Below are 21,002 nucleotides of genomic sequence, written 5' to 3'. Positions count from 1 at the left end.
ACTCCTGCCTTGGGTTACGTGATTGATAAATACTCCTGCTCAGAGGTTTCATGATTGATAGATACTCCTGCACAGGGGTTACATGATTGATAGATACTCCTGCTTGGGGTTACATGATTGATAGATACTCCTTCCTGGGGTTACATGAGTGATAGATACTCCTGCCTGGGGTTACATGATTGTCAGATACTCCTGCCTGGGGTTACGTGATTGATAGATACTCCTGCTCAGAGGTTTCATGATTGATAGATACTCTAGCACAGGGGTTACATGATTGGTACTCCAGCACAGGGGTTACATGATTGATAGATACTCCTGCACAGGGGTCACATGATTAATACTCCAGCACAGGAGTTACATGATTGCTACTCCAGTACAGGGGTTACATGATTGATAGATACTCCTGCCCAGGGGTTACATGATTGATAGATACTCCTGCACAGGGGTTACATGATTGATAGATACTCCTGCACAGGGGTTACATGATTGATAGATACTCCTGCACAGGGGTTACATGATTGATAGATACTCCTGCACAGGGGTTACATGATTGGTACTCCAGCACAGGGGTTACATAATTGATACTCCAGTACAGGGGTTACATGATTGATAGATACTCCTGCCCAGGGGTTACATGATTGATAGATACACCTGCACAGGGGTTACATGATTGATAGATACTCCTGCACAGGGGTTACATGATTGATAGATACTCCTGCCTGGGGTTACATGATTGATAGATACTCCTGCACAGGGGTTACATGATTGATAGATACTCCTGCCTGGGGTTACGTGATTGATAGATACTCCTGCTCAGAGGTTTCATGATTGATAGATACTCCTGCACATGGGTTACATGATTGATAGATACTCCTGCTTGGGGTTACATGATTGATAGATACTCCTTCCTGGGGTTACATGAGTGATAGATACTCCTGCCTGGGGTTACATGATTGTCAGATACTCCTGCCTGGGGTTACGTGATTGATAGATACTCCTGCTCAGAGGTTTCATGATTGATAGATACTCCAGCACAGGGGTTACATGATTGGTACTCCAGCACAGGGGTTACATGATTGGTACTCCAGTACAGGGGTTACATGATTGATAGATACTCCTGCCCAGGGGTTACATGATTGATAAATACTCCTGTACGGTGGTTTCATGATTGATAGATACTCCTGCACAGGGGTTACATGATTTATAGATATTCCAGCACAGGGGTTACATGATTGATAGATACTCCTGTACAGTGGTTTCATGATAGATAGATACTCCTGCCTGGGGTTATGTGATTGATAGATACTCCTGCACAGGGTTACATGATTTATAGATACTCCTGCCAGGGGTTACATGATCTATAGATACTCCAGCACAGGGGTTACATGATTGATAGATATTCCTGTACGGTGGTTTCATGATTGATTGATACTCCAGCACAGAGTTTTGTGATTGACACTCCAGCACAGGGGTTACATGATTGATACTCCAGTGCAGGGGTTACATGATTGATAGATACTCCTGCCCAGGGGTTACATGATTGATAGATACTCCTGCACAGGGGTTACATGATTGATAGATACTCCTGCACAGGGGTTACATGATTGATAGATACTCCTGCCTGGGGTTACATGATTGATAGATACTCCTGCCTGGGGTTACATGATTGATAGATACTCCTGCCTGGGGTTACGTGATTGATAGATACTCCTGCTCAGAAGTTTCATGATTAATAGAAGCTCCTGCACAGGGGTTACATGATTGATAGATACTCCTGCTTGGGGTTACATGATTGATAGATACTCCTTCCTGGGGTTACATGATTGATAGATACCCCTGCCAGGGGTTACGTGATAGATAGATACTCCTGCCTGGGGTTACGTGATTGATAGATACTCCTGCTCAGAGGTTTCATGATTGATAGATACTCCTGCCTGGGGTTATGTGATTGATAGATACTCCTGCACAGGTGTTACATGATTTATAGATACTCCTGCCAGGGGTTACATGATTTATAGATACTCCAGCAGAGGGCTTACATGATTGATAGATACTCCTGTACGGTGGTTTCATGATTGATAGATACTCCTGCACAGGGGTTACATGATTTATAGATATTCCAGCACAGGGGTTACATGATTGATAGATACTCCTGTACAGTGGTTTCATGATAGATAGATACTCCTGCCTGGGGTTACGTGATTGACAGATACTCCTGCACAGGGGTTACATGATTTATAGATACTCCTGCCAGGGGTTATATGATTTATAGATACTCCAGCACAGGGGTTACATGATTGATAGATACTCCTGTACGGTGGTTTCATGATTGATTGATACTCCAGCACAGGGGTTATGTGATTGACACTCCAGCACAGGGGTTACATGATTGATACTCCAGTACAGGGGTTACATGATTGATAGATACTCCTGCACAGGGGTTACATGATTGATAGATACTCCTGCACAGGGGTTACATGATTGATAGATACTCCTGCACAGGGGTTACATGATTGATAGATACTCCTGCCTGGGGTTACATGATTGATATATACTCCTGCCTGGGGTTACATGATTGATAGATACTCCTGCCTGGGGTTACGTGATTGATAGATACTCCTGCTCAGAGGTTTCATGATTAATAGAAGCTCCTGCACAGTGGTTTCATGATTGATAGATACTCCTGCTTGGGGTTACATGATTGATAGATACTTCTTCCTGGGGTTACATGATTGATAGATACTCCTGCCTGGGGTTACGTGATTGACAGATACTCCTGATCGGAGGTTTCATGATTGATAGAAGCTCCTGCACAGTGGTTTCATGAATGATAGATACTCCTGCCTGGAGTTATGTGATTGATAGATACTCCTGCACAGGGGTTACATGATTTATAGATACTCCTGTCTGGGGTTACATGATTTATAGATACTCCAGCACAGGGGTTACATGATTGATAGATACTCCTGTACGGTGGTTTCATGATTGATAGATACTCCTGCACAGGGGTTACATGATTTATAGATATTCCAGCACAGGGGTTACATGATTGATAGATACTCCTGTACAGTGGTTTCATGATAGATAGATACTCCTGCACAGGGGTTACATGATTTATAGATACTCCTGCCTGGGGTTACGTGATCGATAGATACTCCTGCACAGGGGTTACATGATTTATAGATACTCCTGCACAGGGGTTACATGATTGATAGATACTCCTGTACGGTGGTTTCATGATTGATAGATACTCCTGCACAGGGGTTACATGATTTATAGATACTCCAGCACAGGGGTTACATGATTGATAGATACTCCTGTACGGTGGTTTCATGATAGATACTCCTGCACAGGCGTTACATGATTTATAGATACTCCTGCCTGGGGTTACGTGATTGATAGATACTCCCGCACAGGGGTTACATGATTTGTAGATACTCCTGCCTGGGGTTACGTGATTGATAGATACTCCTGCACAGGGGTTACATGATTTATAGATACTCCAGCACAGGGGTTACATGATTGATAGATACTCCTGTATGGTAGTTTCATGATAGATAGATACTCCTGCACAGGGGTTACATGATTTATAGATACTCCTGCCTGGGGTTACGTGATCGATAGATACTCCTGCACAGGGGTTACATGATTTATAGATACTCCTGCACAGGGGTTACATGATTTATAGATACTCCAGCACAGGGGTTACATGATTGATAGATACTCCTGTACGGTGGTTTCATGATAGATAGATACTCCTGCACAGGGGTTACATGATTTATAGATACTCCTGCCTGGGGTTCCGTGATTGATAGATACTCCTGCACAGGGGTTACATGATTTATAGATACTCCTGCCTGGGGTTACGTGATTGATAGATACTCCTGCACAGGGGTTACATGATTTATAGATACTCCAGCACAGGGTTACATGATTGATAGATACTCCAGCACAGGGGTTACATGATTGATAGATACTCCAGCACAGGGGTTACATGATTGATAGATACTCCTGTACGGTGGTTTCATGATAGATAGATACTCCTGCACAGGGGTTACATGATTTATAGATACACCTGCCTGGGGTTACATGATTGATAGATACTCCTGCACAGGGGTTACATGATTTATAGATACTCCTGCACGGGGGTTAAATGATTGATAGATACTCCTGTACGGTGGTTTCATGATTGATAGATACTCCTGCACAGGGGTTACATGATTTATAGATACTCCAGCACAGGGGTTACATGATTGATAGATACTCCTGTACGGTGGTTTCATGATAGATAGATACTCCTGCACAAGGGTTACATGATTTATAGATACACCTGCCTGGGATTACGTGATTGATAGATACTCCTACACAGGGGGTTACATAATGGGCCTGGTGTGAGAAAGTGAGAGTTCTCAGCACTGCTGAATAAGAATGCCAGGGAGACACAGGGAGAAGCAACACAAGAAAACCAGCATCACCACCCCTTGCCCAACACCAACATCACCACCCTTGCCCAACACCAACCTCACCACCCCTTGCCCAACACCAACCTCACCACCCCTCGCCCACACCCAACATCACCACCCTTGCCCAAAACCAACATCACCACCCCTTGCCCAAAACCAACATCACCACCCCTTGCCCAACACCAACATCACCACCCCTTGCCCAACACCAACATCACCACCCCTTGCCCACACCAACATCACCACCCCTTGCCCAAAACCAACATCACCAACCCGTGCCCAACCCCAACATCACCACCCCATGCCCACACCATCACCACCCCTAGCCCAACACCAACATTGCCCAAAACCAACATCACCAACCCGTGCCCAACACCAACATCACCACCCCTTGCCCACACCAACATCACCACCCCTTGCCCAACACCAACATCACCACCCCTTGTAAATGTAAATGTACATGTATTTATATAGCGCAAATCACCGACACGGTATCTAAGCGCTTGCTTAGGGAAGCCGTCCTGGTATTCCCCTGTGAGATACCCCGGCAGGGTATCCACAAGGTGAAAGCCAGGCATCCCGCCGCGAGGGGCGTAGTGGAGATTAAGCAAGCTATTGCCCAGAGTCGCAGAGTGTGGCCCCGTGAGTCGAGTAGGCACCGGAGCGAGAATTGTCGAGTCCGTGGAATTTTTTTGAGCCCGAGACCCGCCGAGGCGGGGAATCGAACCCTGGTCCACGGCCGATCTCAGCTTCCGGGTCTGCCGCCTCTAACCACTGAGCCACGCTTCTCCACCTTGCCCACACCCAACATCACCACCCCTTGCCCAAAACCAACATCACCACCCTTGCCCAACACCAACATCACCACCCCTTGCCCAACCAAAATCACCACCCCTTGCCCAAAACCAACATCACCAACCTGTGCCCAACACCAACATCACCACCCCTTGCCCACACCAACATCACCACCCCTTGCCCAACACCAACATCACCGCCCCTTGCCCACACCCAACATCACCACCCCGTGCCCAACACCAACATCACCACCCTTGCCCACACCAACATCACCACCCCGTGCCCACACCCAACATCACCACCCCTTGCCCAAAACCAACATCACCACCCCGTGCCCAACACCAGCATCACCACCCCTTACCCACACCAACATCACCACCCCTTGCCCACACCAACATCACCACCCCTTGCCCAACACCAACATCACCACCCCTTGCCCACACCCAACATCACCACCTCTTGCCCACACCAACATCACCACCCCTTGCCCACACCCAACATCACCACCCCTTGCCCACACCAACATCACCACCACTTGCCCACACCCAACATCACCACCCCGTGTCCAACACCAACATCACCACCACTTGCCCACACCCATCACCACCCCTTGCCCAACACCAACATCACCACCCCTTGCCCACACCAACATCACCACCCCTTGCCCACACCCAACATCACCACCCCTTGCCCACACCAACATCACCACCCCTTGCCCACAACCAACATCACCACCCCTTGTCCACACCCAACATCACCACCCCTTGCCCACACCCAAGATCACCACCTGTGCCCAACACCAACATCACCACCCCATGCCCACACCCAACATCACCACCCCTTGCCCACACCCAACATCACCACCCCGTGCCCAACACCAACATCACCACCCCTTGCCCACACCAACATCACCACCCCTTGCCCACACCCAACATCACCACCCCGTGCCCAACACCAACATCACCACCCCTTGCCCACACCCAACATCACCACCCCTTGCCCAACACCAACATCACCACCCCTTGCCCAAAGCCAACATCACCACCCTTGCCCAACACCAACATCACCACCCCTTGCCCAAAACCAACATCACCACCCCTTGCCCACACCCAACATCACCACCCCTTGCCCAACACCAACATCACCACCCTTGCCCAACACCAACATCACCACCCCTTGCCCAACACCAACATCACCACCCCTTGCCCAACACCAACATCACCACCCCTTGCCCAACACCAACATCACCACCCTTGCCCAACACCAACATCACCACCCCTTGCCCACACCAACATCACCACCCCTTGCCCACACCAACATCACCACCCCTTGCCCAACACCAACATCACCACCCTTGCCCACACCCAACATCACCACCCCTTGCCCAACACCAACATCACCACCCCTTGCCCACACCCAATATCACCACCCCGTGCCCACCCCAAAGCCTATTCCAATAAAGAGCCCCACTCACCGCCTCGGCAGAGATGCCTCCGGAGGGTTCACTCATGAGCAGGACACTCTTATCCACAGCCCGGACAGAGCAGAGTGAGCCAGGGGTGGCCTGCACATGCACCTTGACCTCTGACCCCGGCCGGACCCTCTCCTCTGAGAATGCAACCTCTGCCTGCAAAAAGAGGGCGGTATTTAAAAAACAACAACATTGGAAAACTCAACTTAGATACTGGACTGAGGTGCCACAAATGAAGGGAACAACAGTGTGGTAGAGACACAGGTACATTCAAGGGACGGAGGGCATTTTGCTATATGTGGGAAGATCATAACAGAAGGGAAAGGACATGCAGTGGTTTGAAAAAAACATATTTCACAGAAGTGATATCATAGCCAAGAAATATTTTCCATATTGCATAGGAAACTTCATTCCTATGAAGTGTGGGACTTTGTGCCTCGTTCTTATTTCCTTCTCTCAGGTTAATTATTCTGTAGGCATGACAGTGCATGTACACACTGACACCCCAAACCACCCTGCCATGTTTTATAATTATCCCTTGATTAAACAGCATTTTGTTTTTGAAGGGTAAACAAACCTAAACATTCTAATCGTAACCTGGGCCCACTGTTAGCTTTTACTTGAAGGCAACAGCTTCAAGAACCTGACTTTTAGAGACGAAATGAACCTGATTCACAAAGGTAACTTTGAGTAAGTTTACACTTTTGAGGACGTATGCTAGTTCTTGGTATTCACAAACTGCACTTTCGTACTTACTTACTTTTTGGTAGTAAGTCCAGCATTACACATGGCCACCCACTGGTACGGCAATACCCTCCCATAGAAAATAAAGGGCCTCATATATGAGCACTATTGCGCTGCCGGAACGTAACTTTATTGACAATCCAGTGGCGCGATGTGCCACGTAAAGCCACTTTATGTGGATTGCATGCAATGTAAATATGTGCCCCATTCATGCAGAACACTGCGTGAAAGGGGCGTTCCATGGGTGTTGCTGTGGGTGGCCGCACCCAACACCCATGGAATCTGAAGCATTCCCAGACTTACGAGAATTCAGAATCCAATGCCACCCCAGGGGTGATGTTAGGGAGGCCCGAAGAGGAAATTTTGTTTCATTTCTCCTTGTTTTTTTCTTTTTTCTAACTGTTCTGCATTCTGCAGCACACATAGAAAGAGGAAATCGCCTGAATGTATTGACTTTGTGCGGGAAGGTGTCTCTCCTGCATAAAATCAATCAGTCCCACAATGCAGGCACCCTTGCATCATGATGCACGGATGCCTGCGTTGTCACATGGAAGTCCATTGTGCGCCAGCGCAGGGGAAAAGGACAGGAATGCACCGTATCTCATACATACGGCACATTCCGGTCCTTTTATTTTGACGTAGGGCAGCACAGCAAGATTACTTGCAGCGCTGCTCTACATCAAAACCTCATAAATGAGGCCATAAGTTGCTGGAAAAGTGCAGTTTGGAATACCAAACAGTGAGAAACTTAATCAAAAGCATAAGGTACTATAAAAGTGCAGTTTGTGAATAGCATTTTGTAGTAAGTTTTGTAGTGCTACTTTAGTACGACAAAGTGTACGACAAAGTGATGTTTGTAAATCAGGACCACAGATCCTGGGTCAACTTGTACATAGTCTGATATGGCTCAACAGATGAGCACTATGGGGCATATTACCAACGTTAAGCGATATTTATCGCTAACGATGCTTAGCAACGAATTTTTTAACGCTAAGCATCGTCAGAAATTATCGCAGATAAACCTTGCTATTATCAAGGTTTATCGCAAATGCGATAAAAAACGGCCGCAATGCATGAATATCGCTGAAAAGTCAGCGATATTTATGCATTACCGAGCTAATGCTCTTAGCCATGTTATCCACCTCTCATTGGATAACATGGCTAAGAACTGCTCAGGGCAGGTGTTAGTTTTAGGAGATATTCGCGCTTAGCGCGAATATCTCCAAAAGTTGGTAATAGGAGATAGCGAGGTTAGCGACTGTTTCCAGTCGCTAACATCTTGGCACGCCCACTTTGCATGTCATTAGTGATAAATATCACTGACATGCAAAGTGGGGCCCAAGATGGTCGCTATCTCCTACTAGCTGTCGCTAACTGGTGTTAGCGACAGCTAGGTAATAGGGAGATAATTTTATCTCCGCTTTCTTGGCTTTTAAAGCCAAAAAAGCGGAGATAAACCCCCTTGATAATATGCCCCTATGTTTCTAGGAGACTGAGCTCGTATATTCTTCTCTCACAGGATGCAATGCGTGACTATTCCAAAAACCATTCCTCTCCAGTGCTCAGTGTCTGCAATCTGCAGTGGAGCTGTACATACAACTTGGCAGCTCTAAAGCTTTAATATTTTGTACACCACACAAAAAGGATCTCACACTAGAGCTAAATTTAATAAATAAAACAAGACCACTCAGTAGAAGCGGAGTTATAAATGTTTAAATATTAAAGTACAAAATAGTGCCTAAAAGCAAAAATCGCTAATTGCAGCTATCTGGTCACACTGGCTCAGGTTGGACTTAACAGTTCAAGCCAACTACATTGGAGCGCAGGTTAGATACAGTCCCAGATTAGTCCCACTGAAGTTTTACCTTCTCAAGTTTTGTGCAAAGAGACCCGTTCACATTGGAGAGTTCCACAAAAAGCAAGGAGAGTATAGCTGGAGCCTGTTGGCATGGTGCGAAGAGCAGGCCGGTAGTTGCGGACAGGCAGGCTGGTGTTTCACTTTAGTTGTCCCCCGCTAGCAGTCGATGCAGCAGTGCAAAGAGATGAACTGGCACAAGCTTGCTCAGTCGTGAAGAGACCAAAAGCTTGATTTAAGAGCCCCCGACCCACACCAAGGGTCAATGACCTGAGAGGCACCACTTGGGAGTCAGGAACTTACTTGAGCAGGGTCTAGGAGCTGTTTGGCACTGCAATTTATGTCCCTGAGGCTCAGACGAGGAGGCCAGCAGACTAGCCATTGGAGTCACTCCGAGGTAATAGGTTCAACATCCCGTTTTTCTTCCACAAGACAAAAGGGCTGTAAGCTGTGGCAGTAAGCAGTGGATCAGGACAGCAAGGTAGCCGTTCCTTTAGAGCACCAGTCCAGCAGAGTGGCAATACTTGTAGAAGCACAGCAGTCCTGCTCCCTGGCAGAGTATCAACAGGTCCAGAAGTGCACTAAAGAGGTGGTCTCTGAGGTCCAGCATTTATACACAGTTGTATTTTGTAGTGGGGAGAAGCTTCTAAAGGCATGCCTTTGAAGTGCACTGATGTCATGCCTTCCTGGCCGTGGTTCCAGAATAACTACAGGGGGGAGGCAGCTCCTCCCTCCGATCCTGCCAGTGATGGTTTATCCAGGCCCACCTAAGCTCCCTATTCTGTGTGGCTATCTTGGAGGAATACACAAAGCTCAACTGTCAGCCACATCCAGTTGTGTGACCCAGAGACAGGCTACAGGCACTAAATGGCTAAGGCAGGAAAATCCCCATTCTAAAAGTGGCATTTTCAGAATTGCAATTTAAAATCCAACTTCACAGTAAGTTAGGATTTTAAATTGTGATTCCAGAGACCCTAAGCATAACGCGGTTACCTGTTCCCATTTGAAAATTACACTTATAAAAGGTAATAAAGTAGTTTCCATATTTTCCGATGGAAGAGGTAGGTCATGCACTAGTGAAAAAACTATTTCAGAGTTTGTCATTACCATGACATATAAAACTTAAGAGTACATGTCCTACTTTTAAAATACAGTGCAACCTACCTTCTGGGATGTTAAGGGCCTACCCTAGGTGTGACTTATATGTATTAAAAAGGAAGGGTTGGGCTTGGCAAAATGATTATGTTTCCAGGTTGAAATGGCAGTTTAAAACTGCACACACAGGCTCTGCAATAGCAGACATGAGACAAGCTTATAGTTCTAATTAAGTGGGTGGCACTACCAGTGCTGCAGGCCCACTTGTAGAATTTAATTTACTGGGCACTTTACAAGTAAATTAAATATATATTTTAATGAAAAAGAAAAACAGATGGTGCAAGGCTTTGTCATGCTGATGGAGTTCTGCACCAAACTGCAAAAAGCAATGACAGGAACCGCCGTGACTGTGGTTCCTGGCAATGCCGCAGAAATGGCCTCATGCCTGTCGATCATTTCTAAATCTAGCAGGTGACATCCCTGCCAGGGCAATGGGGTAATTTTCTCAGTTGCGCTGGCAGAGAAAAGGGCCTACCACCAGCATATAAATCTGGCCCTAAGTACCTACCAATGTGTAAATTACTACAAAAGATACGTTTGTGAAGATGAAAAGTAGTTAACTTACTAAAAGTCAAGACATATTCAAAATTGTAAGTTACCTATGTGAATAATGAGAACCAGGCTCAAAATGTTTGAGAAGGGAGCCTGCGACCTAAATGTCTCTGGCCAGGGCCCTTTTGCTGTCTTGAGATTATATGCTGCAAATGCACACATGGGACTGAGCATGATGGGGCTACTCATTCATTTGTAACTGCCTCTTTGTGAGTTACTCCAAGTATGGAGGACTCGCGGGGGCCCGGTGCTGTCCTTCCCTCACACACCAGTGCTTCAGCCGCTCTGACACCAAGAAATATTCAAGTTCATGTATTATGACTTCTCTGGATGTATAAAATAACTGAGTAAGAAAAATGCTAGTTAGAAATGACTAGTAAATGTATATAAATGGCTCATGGAGTAACTAAAATGAAACTGCCATTATAATATCCTATAATTGTTTAAGGTACCAACTGTAGGGGATTCCTATTATGGCTGACTTCATGTGGGTTTTATCTGGATCATGATAGTGCAAGTATGAGCGGTATGAGTGTAGTCTGAATGGATTATCGGTTTTATTTGGTCGATGGGGTGAGATGAGTCTTTATGTCTTTATTGACCTGCATGATTAAATTCAGTTTTTCCTAAATTTGTTGATGTAAGCTAACCAATAAATAATATTGAGATATTTCCAATATACTTAGTGTTTTGGTTGATATATCTTGTTTTTGACTCAAAGCTGTTGTTTTGGAGATGGGTTTCTATATTTTTTGTTTTCAATTTCCCTGTCCCGCTCCAATATTCGCTCTGTGAGTTATCCCTGCTCTATAGTCATATAACCTGCTTAGCCTCGCTCCTGTAGAAGACCGGTTGGTTCTGAGGTGTGCCTTTGCACCTTTGCTTGTGTCACGTAGCTGTTAACCTGGCTGTCTTTCATATGCAACAACTATTTCTCCCTACCTTCTTCCCCTGGCCAATATACTACCAGACTGCTCTCACCCTATATACCCGGATGCATTGTGATGTTTCCTGAGTTGTATTATCGTAACCATGTTTAATAACTCAACTCTTCTTTCAATGTTTATTTGTCTAGATTGTTCTCTAGATCTATGGTCAAGATGTACTGAACATTTGAATTTAAAAAAGCTGCGAAGAAATTATTAAAGAACATAACCTTAGAATGTGTCCTTGTGTAATGGCTGCCAGCTGAGTCAACCTTAAAGGCATTATACATCACACATCAATTTTGATAAGAATATGCTCCCCATTCTAATATTCACAGTCAACAAGAGTCCCCCAACAGGGTGTCACTCATCTACACTGGCAGCTAAACATCAGAATTCCTATCCTATCCCATCCAGGCCATTTAAATAAATTTTTGCTGTGGAACACCCTTGGATAGGTGGCTCTAGACCCTTGTGGATTTCATCTGACTATTGCCGTTGAGATCAGACTTTGAATCTCAAATGTGAATCCCCTGTGGCTTAACAAATTAACACAATATCTGATCCTCAGCAAAGATCATTACCTCTGCTTAACACCAAAGGCTTAACCAATTGAACATGCAGTACTGAGATGCGGCCAACTCACTCAATAAGAGATGCATATAACCATCAAAGAACAGTTTCTCATCTCTCTTCGCGCGAGAACTCTCACGATCATCCTCCAACATTTCCTCATCCTACTGAAATGGAGAAACCTTCAAACAGCAAGAGAGCTCCCTCACCCCTTTCAAACATGTCTCACACAGTCCTCTTTTAGTAGCTCACCAATATCTTCTTAAAGAAGAGTCACATGTGATTGTGAAAAGAAAACAAACTTATCCTGCTTTAAACATAGACTCACTCAACTATACAAAGAACACTCATAATTTTAATTCAACAACCATGTAAACAAAGAAGCATTAATGAGTAAGCCCTCAACCTATTCACTCTGAGATCCCATATACCAGTCAAATAACATACTACAACCTAGTGTGCCTGTGATTGATTCAAGCAGAAATCAGTAAACCATGCCCTCACTTAAATGTACTTGAAGGTCCACCAGACATTCACACCACCATCAAATATATCTTGAAGCCTTCTGGCACAAGGTTGACCACTCACCTTGTTTTTAAAGCAAGGGAACACTTCAAATTTGACATTATCCGCAGAAACCTCTCCGTCTTCAAATATGGTATACATGATGAGGGTGGACTTGGGGGCCATGTCGGAGTTGACCGGCAGCTCCAAAAAGAAAGCGCCATTGATAGCTGCATGGGAGAAATGAAAGAATATGAAAAAAAGTCTGAAAGATAAAACATGTTAGCAGAAAGACAAGAAAACATAAACTAGCTTTTGTTCATGATAAAATATGGATTAATATCTTACAGGTTATTCTTCTACTTGTGTCTTTAACGCCCTTATTTGATTCAAGGTACCTCTACATACTTACAATCAGCTGAGCCAATGTCTATCCTCTTCTGTCCACTGAGGGCAATACCATCTCTTCCGATAACCTGTAACGTAGAAGAAAAGTGTAAAACAGATCATGTGTTTACTCATTCTAGGGTGATGCCCGTACCTCTAGGACACTAAACTAATCATATCCCTGTGGTGGATTGCTTTGCTCACTTCAACCACTGGAGATGACATGTCTCCTTTGAACCATTTGACATAGTTCCTCATACAACAAAGTAAGAAGGAAGACTATTCTCAGAGAGGCCACAATTTCTGATCAGCCACTCAAGCCTACAAATTACAAAAAAACAGTGGTAAACTAGAAATTGATTTGACCCATATAGTGTCAGGTAGCCTAATCACCACTAAAATAAATGCTTTCAGAAAACAATAGCTAGCAAATACAATACACTTAATTGCATATAGGCATAAAGTTAAAGAGTTCTCAAACATTAATGGCAAACATTAAATTTGGTGCTCATAGTGATCACACAGTGAACATGTGGAGCAAACAGTGCAATCTGTGTGTACATATCATTAAAAATATTATGGTGCATTATTGGCAAACAAGCACTGCATTGTCATAAATGCAGAAACACAGCACAGTCAATGATAGGAAGAGAAAGGGCCTAGTTTGGTTGTTTCATATGTTAATGTTTTGAGCCCTTAAATAAGTTAATCAGTCATCATCAGGACTAGATCAATTAAGGCATTCAAAAACATGTGCCCGTCAGTAGTTTTTTTAGACTATGGAAGGGGCTTGCCCTAAAAAGCACCGAATGCAAGGCAAAGTTGAGCTGGTCCGTCAAAAAGCCCAAAATCAATGAATGTGGTAAAGGTCTGACAGCCCAACCGTAAAAGTCTCAGCCGAGGTTGAAAAGACCACACAAAGCTGGACAAGTTGAGCTGATGACCCACTCAGAAACAAACTTAGGAACAAACTCAAATGCAAGCAGGTCCTAGGTAGGCCTTATTTCATAACAAGTCGGTGGCAGTGGACATGAAAAGGGAACTGACCAACTAAAGTAACTAATTGAGCAACGGCATGTTGTTCTGACGACGTGACATCACTATTCAGTAGGGGAGTGCTCTTGGCGGACCATGGTGTCCAAAGTGAAGAGCTCTCCTGACCCATCTTTAGTATGCTGGCTGCATGCTCTGTAAGGTAAGCAGAAGAACCATTCTGACCAGGACCAGATGAGAGTGACTGCGGGCTCTGGTCTTTACTTAGTGTGTACATGAAGAGTTAGAAGGTGTAAGAGAGATCCTGGAGAGCTTCTCCTGATAATTTGTGCTGCCTGCTCTTCACCACGATCCACTCAGAGACCGGTGGGAGATGAGTTTATCACTCAAGCACTACTCACTACACTGATTGCCTTCACCCTACTCACTTAGGCCACAGGGCAGCTTTAGAGGATGTAAAGTGACACAAAATATTTCATTTAGAGGCGTGGACAATCCACAATGGAGTCGTTCAGAGTGTTCTGAAGCAAACTTTGGTTTGGACACACTATCTTACTCAAAGTTTGCAGTCTCACCCAAAGACTAGTTTACCATATAGTTTTGGAAAGGGGGAAAGGACAACACTACTACCCTTTTAGGAGCATTTATTACTTTTTACTGTGAATGATGGTCAAGTCTGTGAACTGATGAACAAAAAGGTTATTTCTGCATAACAGCAATGTTCAGTGTCTACAATTGTTGGGATTTTGGCTTCAGAAAGGCAGTTTTGGCAGAAGAAGTTAATCTGAATGTCTATGCCCAATACTAATATTTTCTCTTTTACTCCAAGAGTTCAGCTTCTTGAAACAATGTAGATAAACTGCACTTCCCACTTGCCAATAGGATCTTAAAGTGTTAAATGCCAGACTAGCAAAGTGGTGGCTTGTGACCAGAAGCTATTTTGTTAAAAATTATGAACATCACTGTTACAAAATAATACCTGGATTTGTGTAGCACAGCTAATCACCTATGAGGGTCTCTAGGCGCTGTGTCTAGGAACGGGGAGATTAAGTGATTTGCCCAGAATCACAGGAAAGTTGAACCTGGATCCCCATCTCAAAAGTCCGCAGCTCTGGCGTTAGGCTACACCTGGCGCTCAGAATTACTGCATTCCACAAATAAGGCCTCCACGAAACCAACACATATTTTAATACCATGTTGGCAAAAAGCAGTATCAAAGTATGTACAATAATGGCCTTCTATTGTAATCAAACCCCCTGGTAGAGGGACAAAATTGCAAAAATGATTTTAGGACAATATCCATCATAATATCATAGGGCCTCATTTATGAGAAATGACGCATCGCTGCGTGAAAGCAGCGATGCGTCACTTCTCAGTGCGCCCTCCTTGCGACATTCCTGATGCGTCATATTTAATGTATGACGCATCATGTCGCAAGGAGTTACAGATACGTCAGTATTTCTGACGTATCTGTAAGCGCAAAAGTGACGCAACTCCAACAATGCTTCCTTTCACATGGGGAAAGCCCCATGTGAAAGGGCTTGCGTCAGTCTTACGCCTGCTGTGAGGCAGGCGCAAGATTTTGACGCAACAGCATCCTAAAAGCGACGCAGTGAAATCTCATAGATTTCACTGCGTCACTATTACGAGGCTTTTTGCGGGGGAACGCCCCCTCTGCATACATTATACCTGGCGCAGGTATAACGTAGCGCAGGGGTTTACAAAGTGACGCATCTGCTTAGATGCGTCACTTTGTAAATAGTGCGCAACAGGAGGCATGTTTTACGCCACCGATGCGTCACAAAAAGTAACGCATCGGAAGCGCAAAACTGACGCAAGGCCTCATAAATGAGGCCCATAGCCTTTTGAGTGCTTTAAGCTGTTATGAGATTCTTGGAGGAGAGGGTAAGATGTCAGAGAAAAAATTAAGATTTGGGAGATGTTTAAGAAATACGTTTTTAGAAAAATTTTATATGTCCCTGTACATAGTTTCTGATTCTCTTCGGATAAATATTGCTCCCTGGGGAAATCCCTTCATCTGCCCTCCCACTGTACATAAACCTTGAGACAACATTACTGCTGCCCTTGATGGAAATATATTTCCATGTGCTTAGACCTGCAAAAGGTATTTATGTACCCACAAACTTTATCCAATGGCTCGTCAATATTTTTCTCCAGTCAATGGTCCATCATTTATTTCTCAACTCTTCTCATGTAACCCTGTGTTCCCTATATCTAATTTTTGCCCTAGTTCAGAGGTGTCCCTGCCACAGTACGCACCAAATAAAAGAAGTCAATGTGCTGGGCTTTATCCCGCAACTCCTTCCTGTCGATAGTGTAGCTGCCCATGAAACGGTGATCCTGGTGGCAATCGAGGGGCATCTCCGCTGGTGCCTGGATCTGCAGAAAGCTCTTGCTCTCCGAATAGAAGGGTCTAATCCAGGAAAAAACTCCCATCTGAGGGATCTTCTCATCAGATGGAGTTATGTTGAGTTTGCCCTGCAAGGGACACCAGAGAGAAAGACAGAGTAGAAGAAGCGCATAAATTCGCCATAAACAATCTATTTTCATATCCCTGTCTTTGAAGTGGATATTACCTAGTCCAAGCCTCATTAAATGGAGACCAAATGCAGGATCGTTAATTACCCACCCATCGAGATAATGATACTGGGGGTTACGCTAAATCTGGGGGCGCAGAATTAGCATGGATTCTAAGAATTTCCTGTTAATGAGGATTACCAGAGGAATTGGTAATTATGGGTCTGTTTCCCTTATAATTCTTCATTCCAGCCCTGAGATTCCCCTGGAGATTTCAGATGGATTTAGTAGCCGAAATCTCCAAGGCAACCATAAGAAGCGCCCGGTATCTTCACAGACCTTATAATACTTTCTGGGACTAGTAACAGAGTTACCAGTCCCCTCAGGAATTATATAAGTGTATTTAGATTCTTGACAAGGAACATTAAAACGCATACACATTATTTTCTCCCCAGAATATTCTTGTTTTCATCCTTAAAAAATGTAAAAAGTAAAAATCAAAGTGATGTGCTACATGCTTGAATTAATCACAGCCACTGGCTGCACTACAACCCATCATTTTGTGCCCACAATGCCACATCCATCAAGGACCAGACATTTGCAAATCAGCCTAGGGCCTCCTCCATGAGGAACAGGTCAGCTTCTGAAAGTAAACACAAGCATCCTCGTTCCTTTCAGATAATTTGGGCCTCATCACAGAAGGGTCGCTTTTGTTTTATGGTACAGTGAGCATAGGACCCACTTCGGGTTACGCCAATTGCATTTGGAGGGTCTACATGACAAAATCAAAAATCTTATAGGTGGAATGAGTGATTTAGGGCCTGATTTAGAACTTGGCGGATGGGTTACTCCATCACTGAGATTAGTTCAAGTATTCCTTCCACCATGTTGTTGTTTCTTGCAGTAAATACCATAAGTGTTACAGGTGTGCCTTGGCATGAGTCGCACGCTCACAGTCCTACACAACTCAAGCTGCACAATGTTGATGAAGGCCAGTTATGGTATGAGGCTGCTTGTGTGTCCATTTGAATTGGATCCAGCCTAGCAGGTCAGTCTGGACTGTTTCACATCCTAGATTGATTTGCATATGGCTGGCCTTTGTATAGAGTAGCACAGTGGGATGAAAAACAATGGAATACAATGTGGTCCGAGTGCTCGCCCCTAACTGACAGTAATTCAAGCATTCCTTACATCACCTTGTGTTTGTTGGTGTTTTCATGCTCAAAACTCTACAGCAAATCCAAAATGTTGTCAGAGGAAATGATTCAACCTCTTAACAATATTTATAATTTATTGCCTCACACCTCGACTTGAACTGCCTTATGGTGTCTACTTAAAAAGCGCTGTCTTTACTCCAGCTCAATGGCACTCATTTTATTGACCGTAAAAGGTGGAGATGATACGACCTTCATGTTACATGTGGATTTCGACTGCTGCTCAAGCCACTAAGATCACCCACAAACTATGGGCCTGATAACGTTCTTTGAGGATGGGATACTCCATCACAAACGTGACGGATATTCCATCCTCCATACTACAAGTTCCATAGGATATAAGGGAAATGTAATTTGGCCGACAGGATATCTATCACATTTGGTACAGAGTAACCAGGGGCGTAGCTTGGTCAATAAGATTGGGGGGAGGGGGAGTTTCAGATTTTCCAACAATCACACCGGCATATAGTGCAAAATACATAATGGGACAAGCAGGGCACATGAGAGAGGATAAAGGAGCAGAAGAAAGGGAGAGGAATGCAGATTGATAGGGGCAGTAAGTGAGAAAAAACACAATATATTGCAAAATTGCCAACATTTTTGAAGACTTTCAAAGCAAAGAGGGAGAGAGTGTGCATGTTTTTTTGTCTCCGAAAGACACCTCACCATACCCAACAAAAAGCACATGTACTCAACTATTAAACTGGAAGTACATTTATTTGGGGGTGGAACACCCCAAACATCACTCCTGAAGTTATGCCCCTGAAAGTAACCCTGCCCGCCAAGATCGTAATCAGGCCCTACGTAATCTGTGCTGTCACGGGCCACATTCGCTTACAGTTAATGACACCATGTTGTTCTTCCACGAAGATGTGTCCAAAGAGAAGTGGACCATTCCAGAGTCATCTGTAACGAAGGGCAGGATGATATCCTCTTCCAGGACATCAATGTCGTCCTCGAGGCCGACCACAAGGTAGACTGTGGTGTTCTTCATAGGCACACCGGGAGAATGCTCCACCTTCATCTGTTTGCAAATTTACACAGTAAAGAAAGCTGTGATTACTTTCTGATAATCTGTATTACAATCAGGCCTATTCTTCCACATACCAAGCTATAGCCCTTTAACTACCATCATTAGCCACCTACCGCATCATACTCAAATAAAATGGCATATGGGGGCTGACTGGTCATATTAAGGGCCAGATGTAGGAAGCCATTTAGCAGCCACAAATCCTGCGATTCGTTAAATCACAGGGTTTGCAACCCCCAAATGTCTTTTTACTATGCACTAAACCCATTTGGCAATTCTTTGAGTGCTTACCGAATTGCAAAATGAATGTTGAAATGGACATCAATTTGCAGTTTGGAAGTAGTGCGCTTAGGGTGAGATTTCAGTTGCAAACCATTGACTGTATGACATTTTGTAAAATTGGAAGTAGTGCGCTTAGGGTAAGATTTCAGTTGCAAACCATTGACTGTATGAAATTTTGTAAAATATTATTCTATCAGCTACGTTATCCCTACAAAGCTTAAGGTAATTAGACAGCTACAGTACTGAAGCAGAGCCAATAAGAGGCAAATCAGCAAACCTTGATCAATTCAAGGAGGAATTTTATAAAGATCCATAAACAATTCACCGCACTCATTTGAGAAGGCACTTTCCAAAGAAGTTTTATTTGTAGGTATCCTTCATCTAAACTACAGGACCTTCAAAACTAGGTTCTTTAGAAAAAAGATGTATATAGATATATATATCAAAACAAAACCCTTTCAGGAAAAACAGATATTTGAGGTGAGCCAATTTAGACTGTTGCTGGTGTTGAGGGTGCTCTATACAGGAGCTGCTTTCCAACTAAACTTGAGAACTACCATACTTCTATGCTTCGTTTTTGCATAATGTATTCATCACTTTATGCCTGAAAGGGTTTTGTTTTGACTTATACTGGGTGCTCCCTTGTGTCTGGACAAAGCTATACCTCTCTGAAGAGCTCTAATGAGAGCGAATTACGTTTCAGGAGTTGCTTTTATTCATTCCAGGTTAGCTTGGATGGTATTTTACCAATCCAAAGCTGTAATTCTGTGCCTGGAGTGGGAAAACGCTTTGGTCATTTTACAGCTCGGCATGGATAGCACTGTGCTAATCCCATGCTTAAGGACCTTGCTGAAGAAATGTCAAAATACTTTGTCCCTTTCTATCTCGGTGTCAATAGCACTGTGCTAATCCTATGCTGAAAGACTTTGATAGAAAAGCATACATTTGAGGAGAGCAAAATTAGAGTGTCACTGGTGTTGAGGGTGCTCTATACAGGAGTATATAAGGCTGTCATGGCCGAAACGCGTTTGTTAGCGATGGGGCAAGAACAATAAAGCAACTTTAAAATCACACACTCGAGTATGCGCCACAACTTTGTGAGAACAGGGTCTGGTGGAAATATATATATATCTGGCTATCGAAGAAGACCGGTTGGTCGAAACGCGTCGCCAATAAACGCAAATTTCTACACGGACCCTGGTGTGCGAGTCTTTTTGTTGTTCCTGTGAGACGTACCTGCTGTGGGAGCCCTTTCACACACAGACTTCCGGGTTTCCGACACCCGGGACTTGCACCAACCTCGAGAGGACGAGAGCGAGAGAAGTCTGGAAACTTTTCTAACGAACCGGCCTTTGGCCAGAAACTTGCTCCGACCGCCTATCCGAATCGAACTGAGGTAAATCTGTGTTGCTGCCGGAGATCGTGACAGGGAGGTGTGGGCTGCGAGGACACGCTACCGAAGTGGTGTGTTACCGCGTCTAACGCTGCCTGGTTGTGGACCGCTGTGACACGCGATACCG

The 21,002-nt window shown here is 44.4% G+C and overlaps 1 protein-coding gene across 1 annotated transcript in view; it reads right to left on the bottom strand.

Moving 5' to 3' along the window:
* LOC144768022 (alpha-2-macroglobulin-like protein 1) overlaps positions 1–21,002 on the bottom strand; it is a 409,313-nt gene that overhangs the window by 208,638 nt on the left and 179,673 nt on the right. Inside the window, exons 11-15 of the mRNA XM_078651420.1 lie at positions 19,009–19,194; positions 16,699–16,917; positions 13,451–13,514; positions 13,123–13,268; positions 6,733–6,885 (exon numbers count right to left, since the gene is read on the bottom strand). Of these exons, the coding sequence (XP_078507546.1) occupies positions 6,733–6,885; positions 13,123–13,268; positions 13,451–13,514; positions 16,699–16,917; positions 19,009–19,194 (768 nt within the window). The remainder of the gene's footprint in view (positions 1–6,732; positions 6,886–13,122; positions 13,269–13,450; positions 13,515–16,698; positions 16,918–19,008; positions 19,195–21,002) is intronic.

The sequence above is a fragment of the Lissotriton helveticus genome, chromosome 7 (assembly GCF_964261635.1).
Source record: "Lissotriton helveticus chromosome 7, aLisHel1.1, whole genome shotgun sequence".
Taxonomy (NCBI): Eukaryota; Metazoa; Chordata; class Amphibia; order Caudata; family Salamandridae; genus Lissotriton; species Lissotriton helveticus.
Note: the sequence above shows the minus strand (reverse complement) of the source record. Positions and strands in the feature narration are given on the sequence as shown.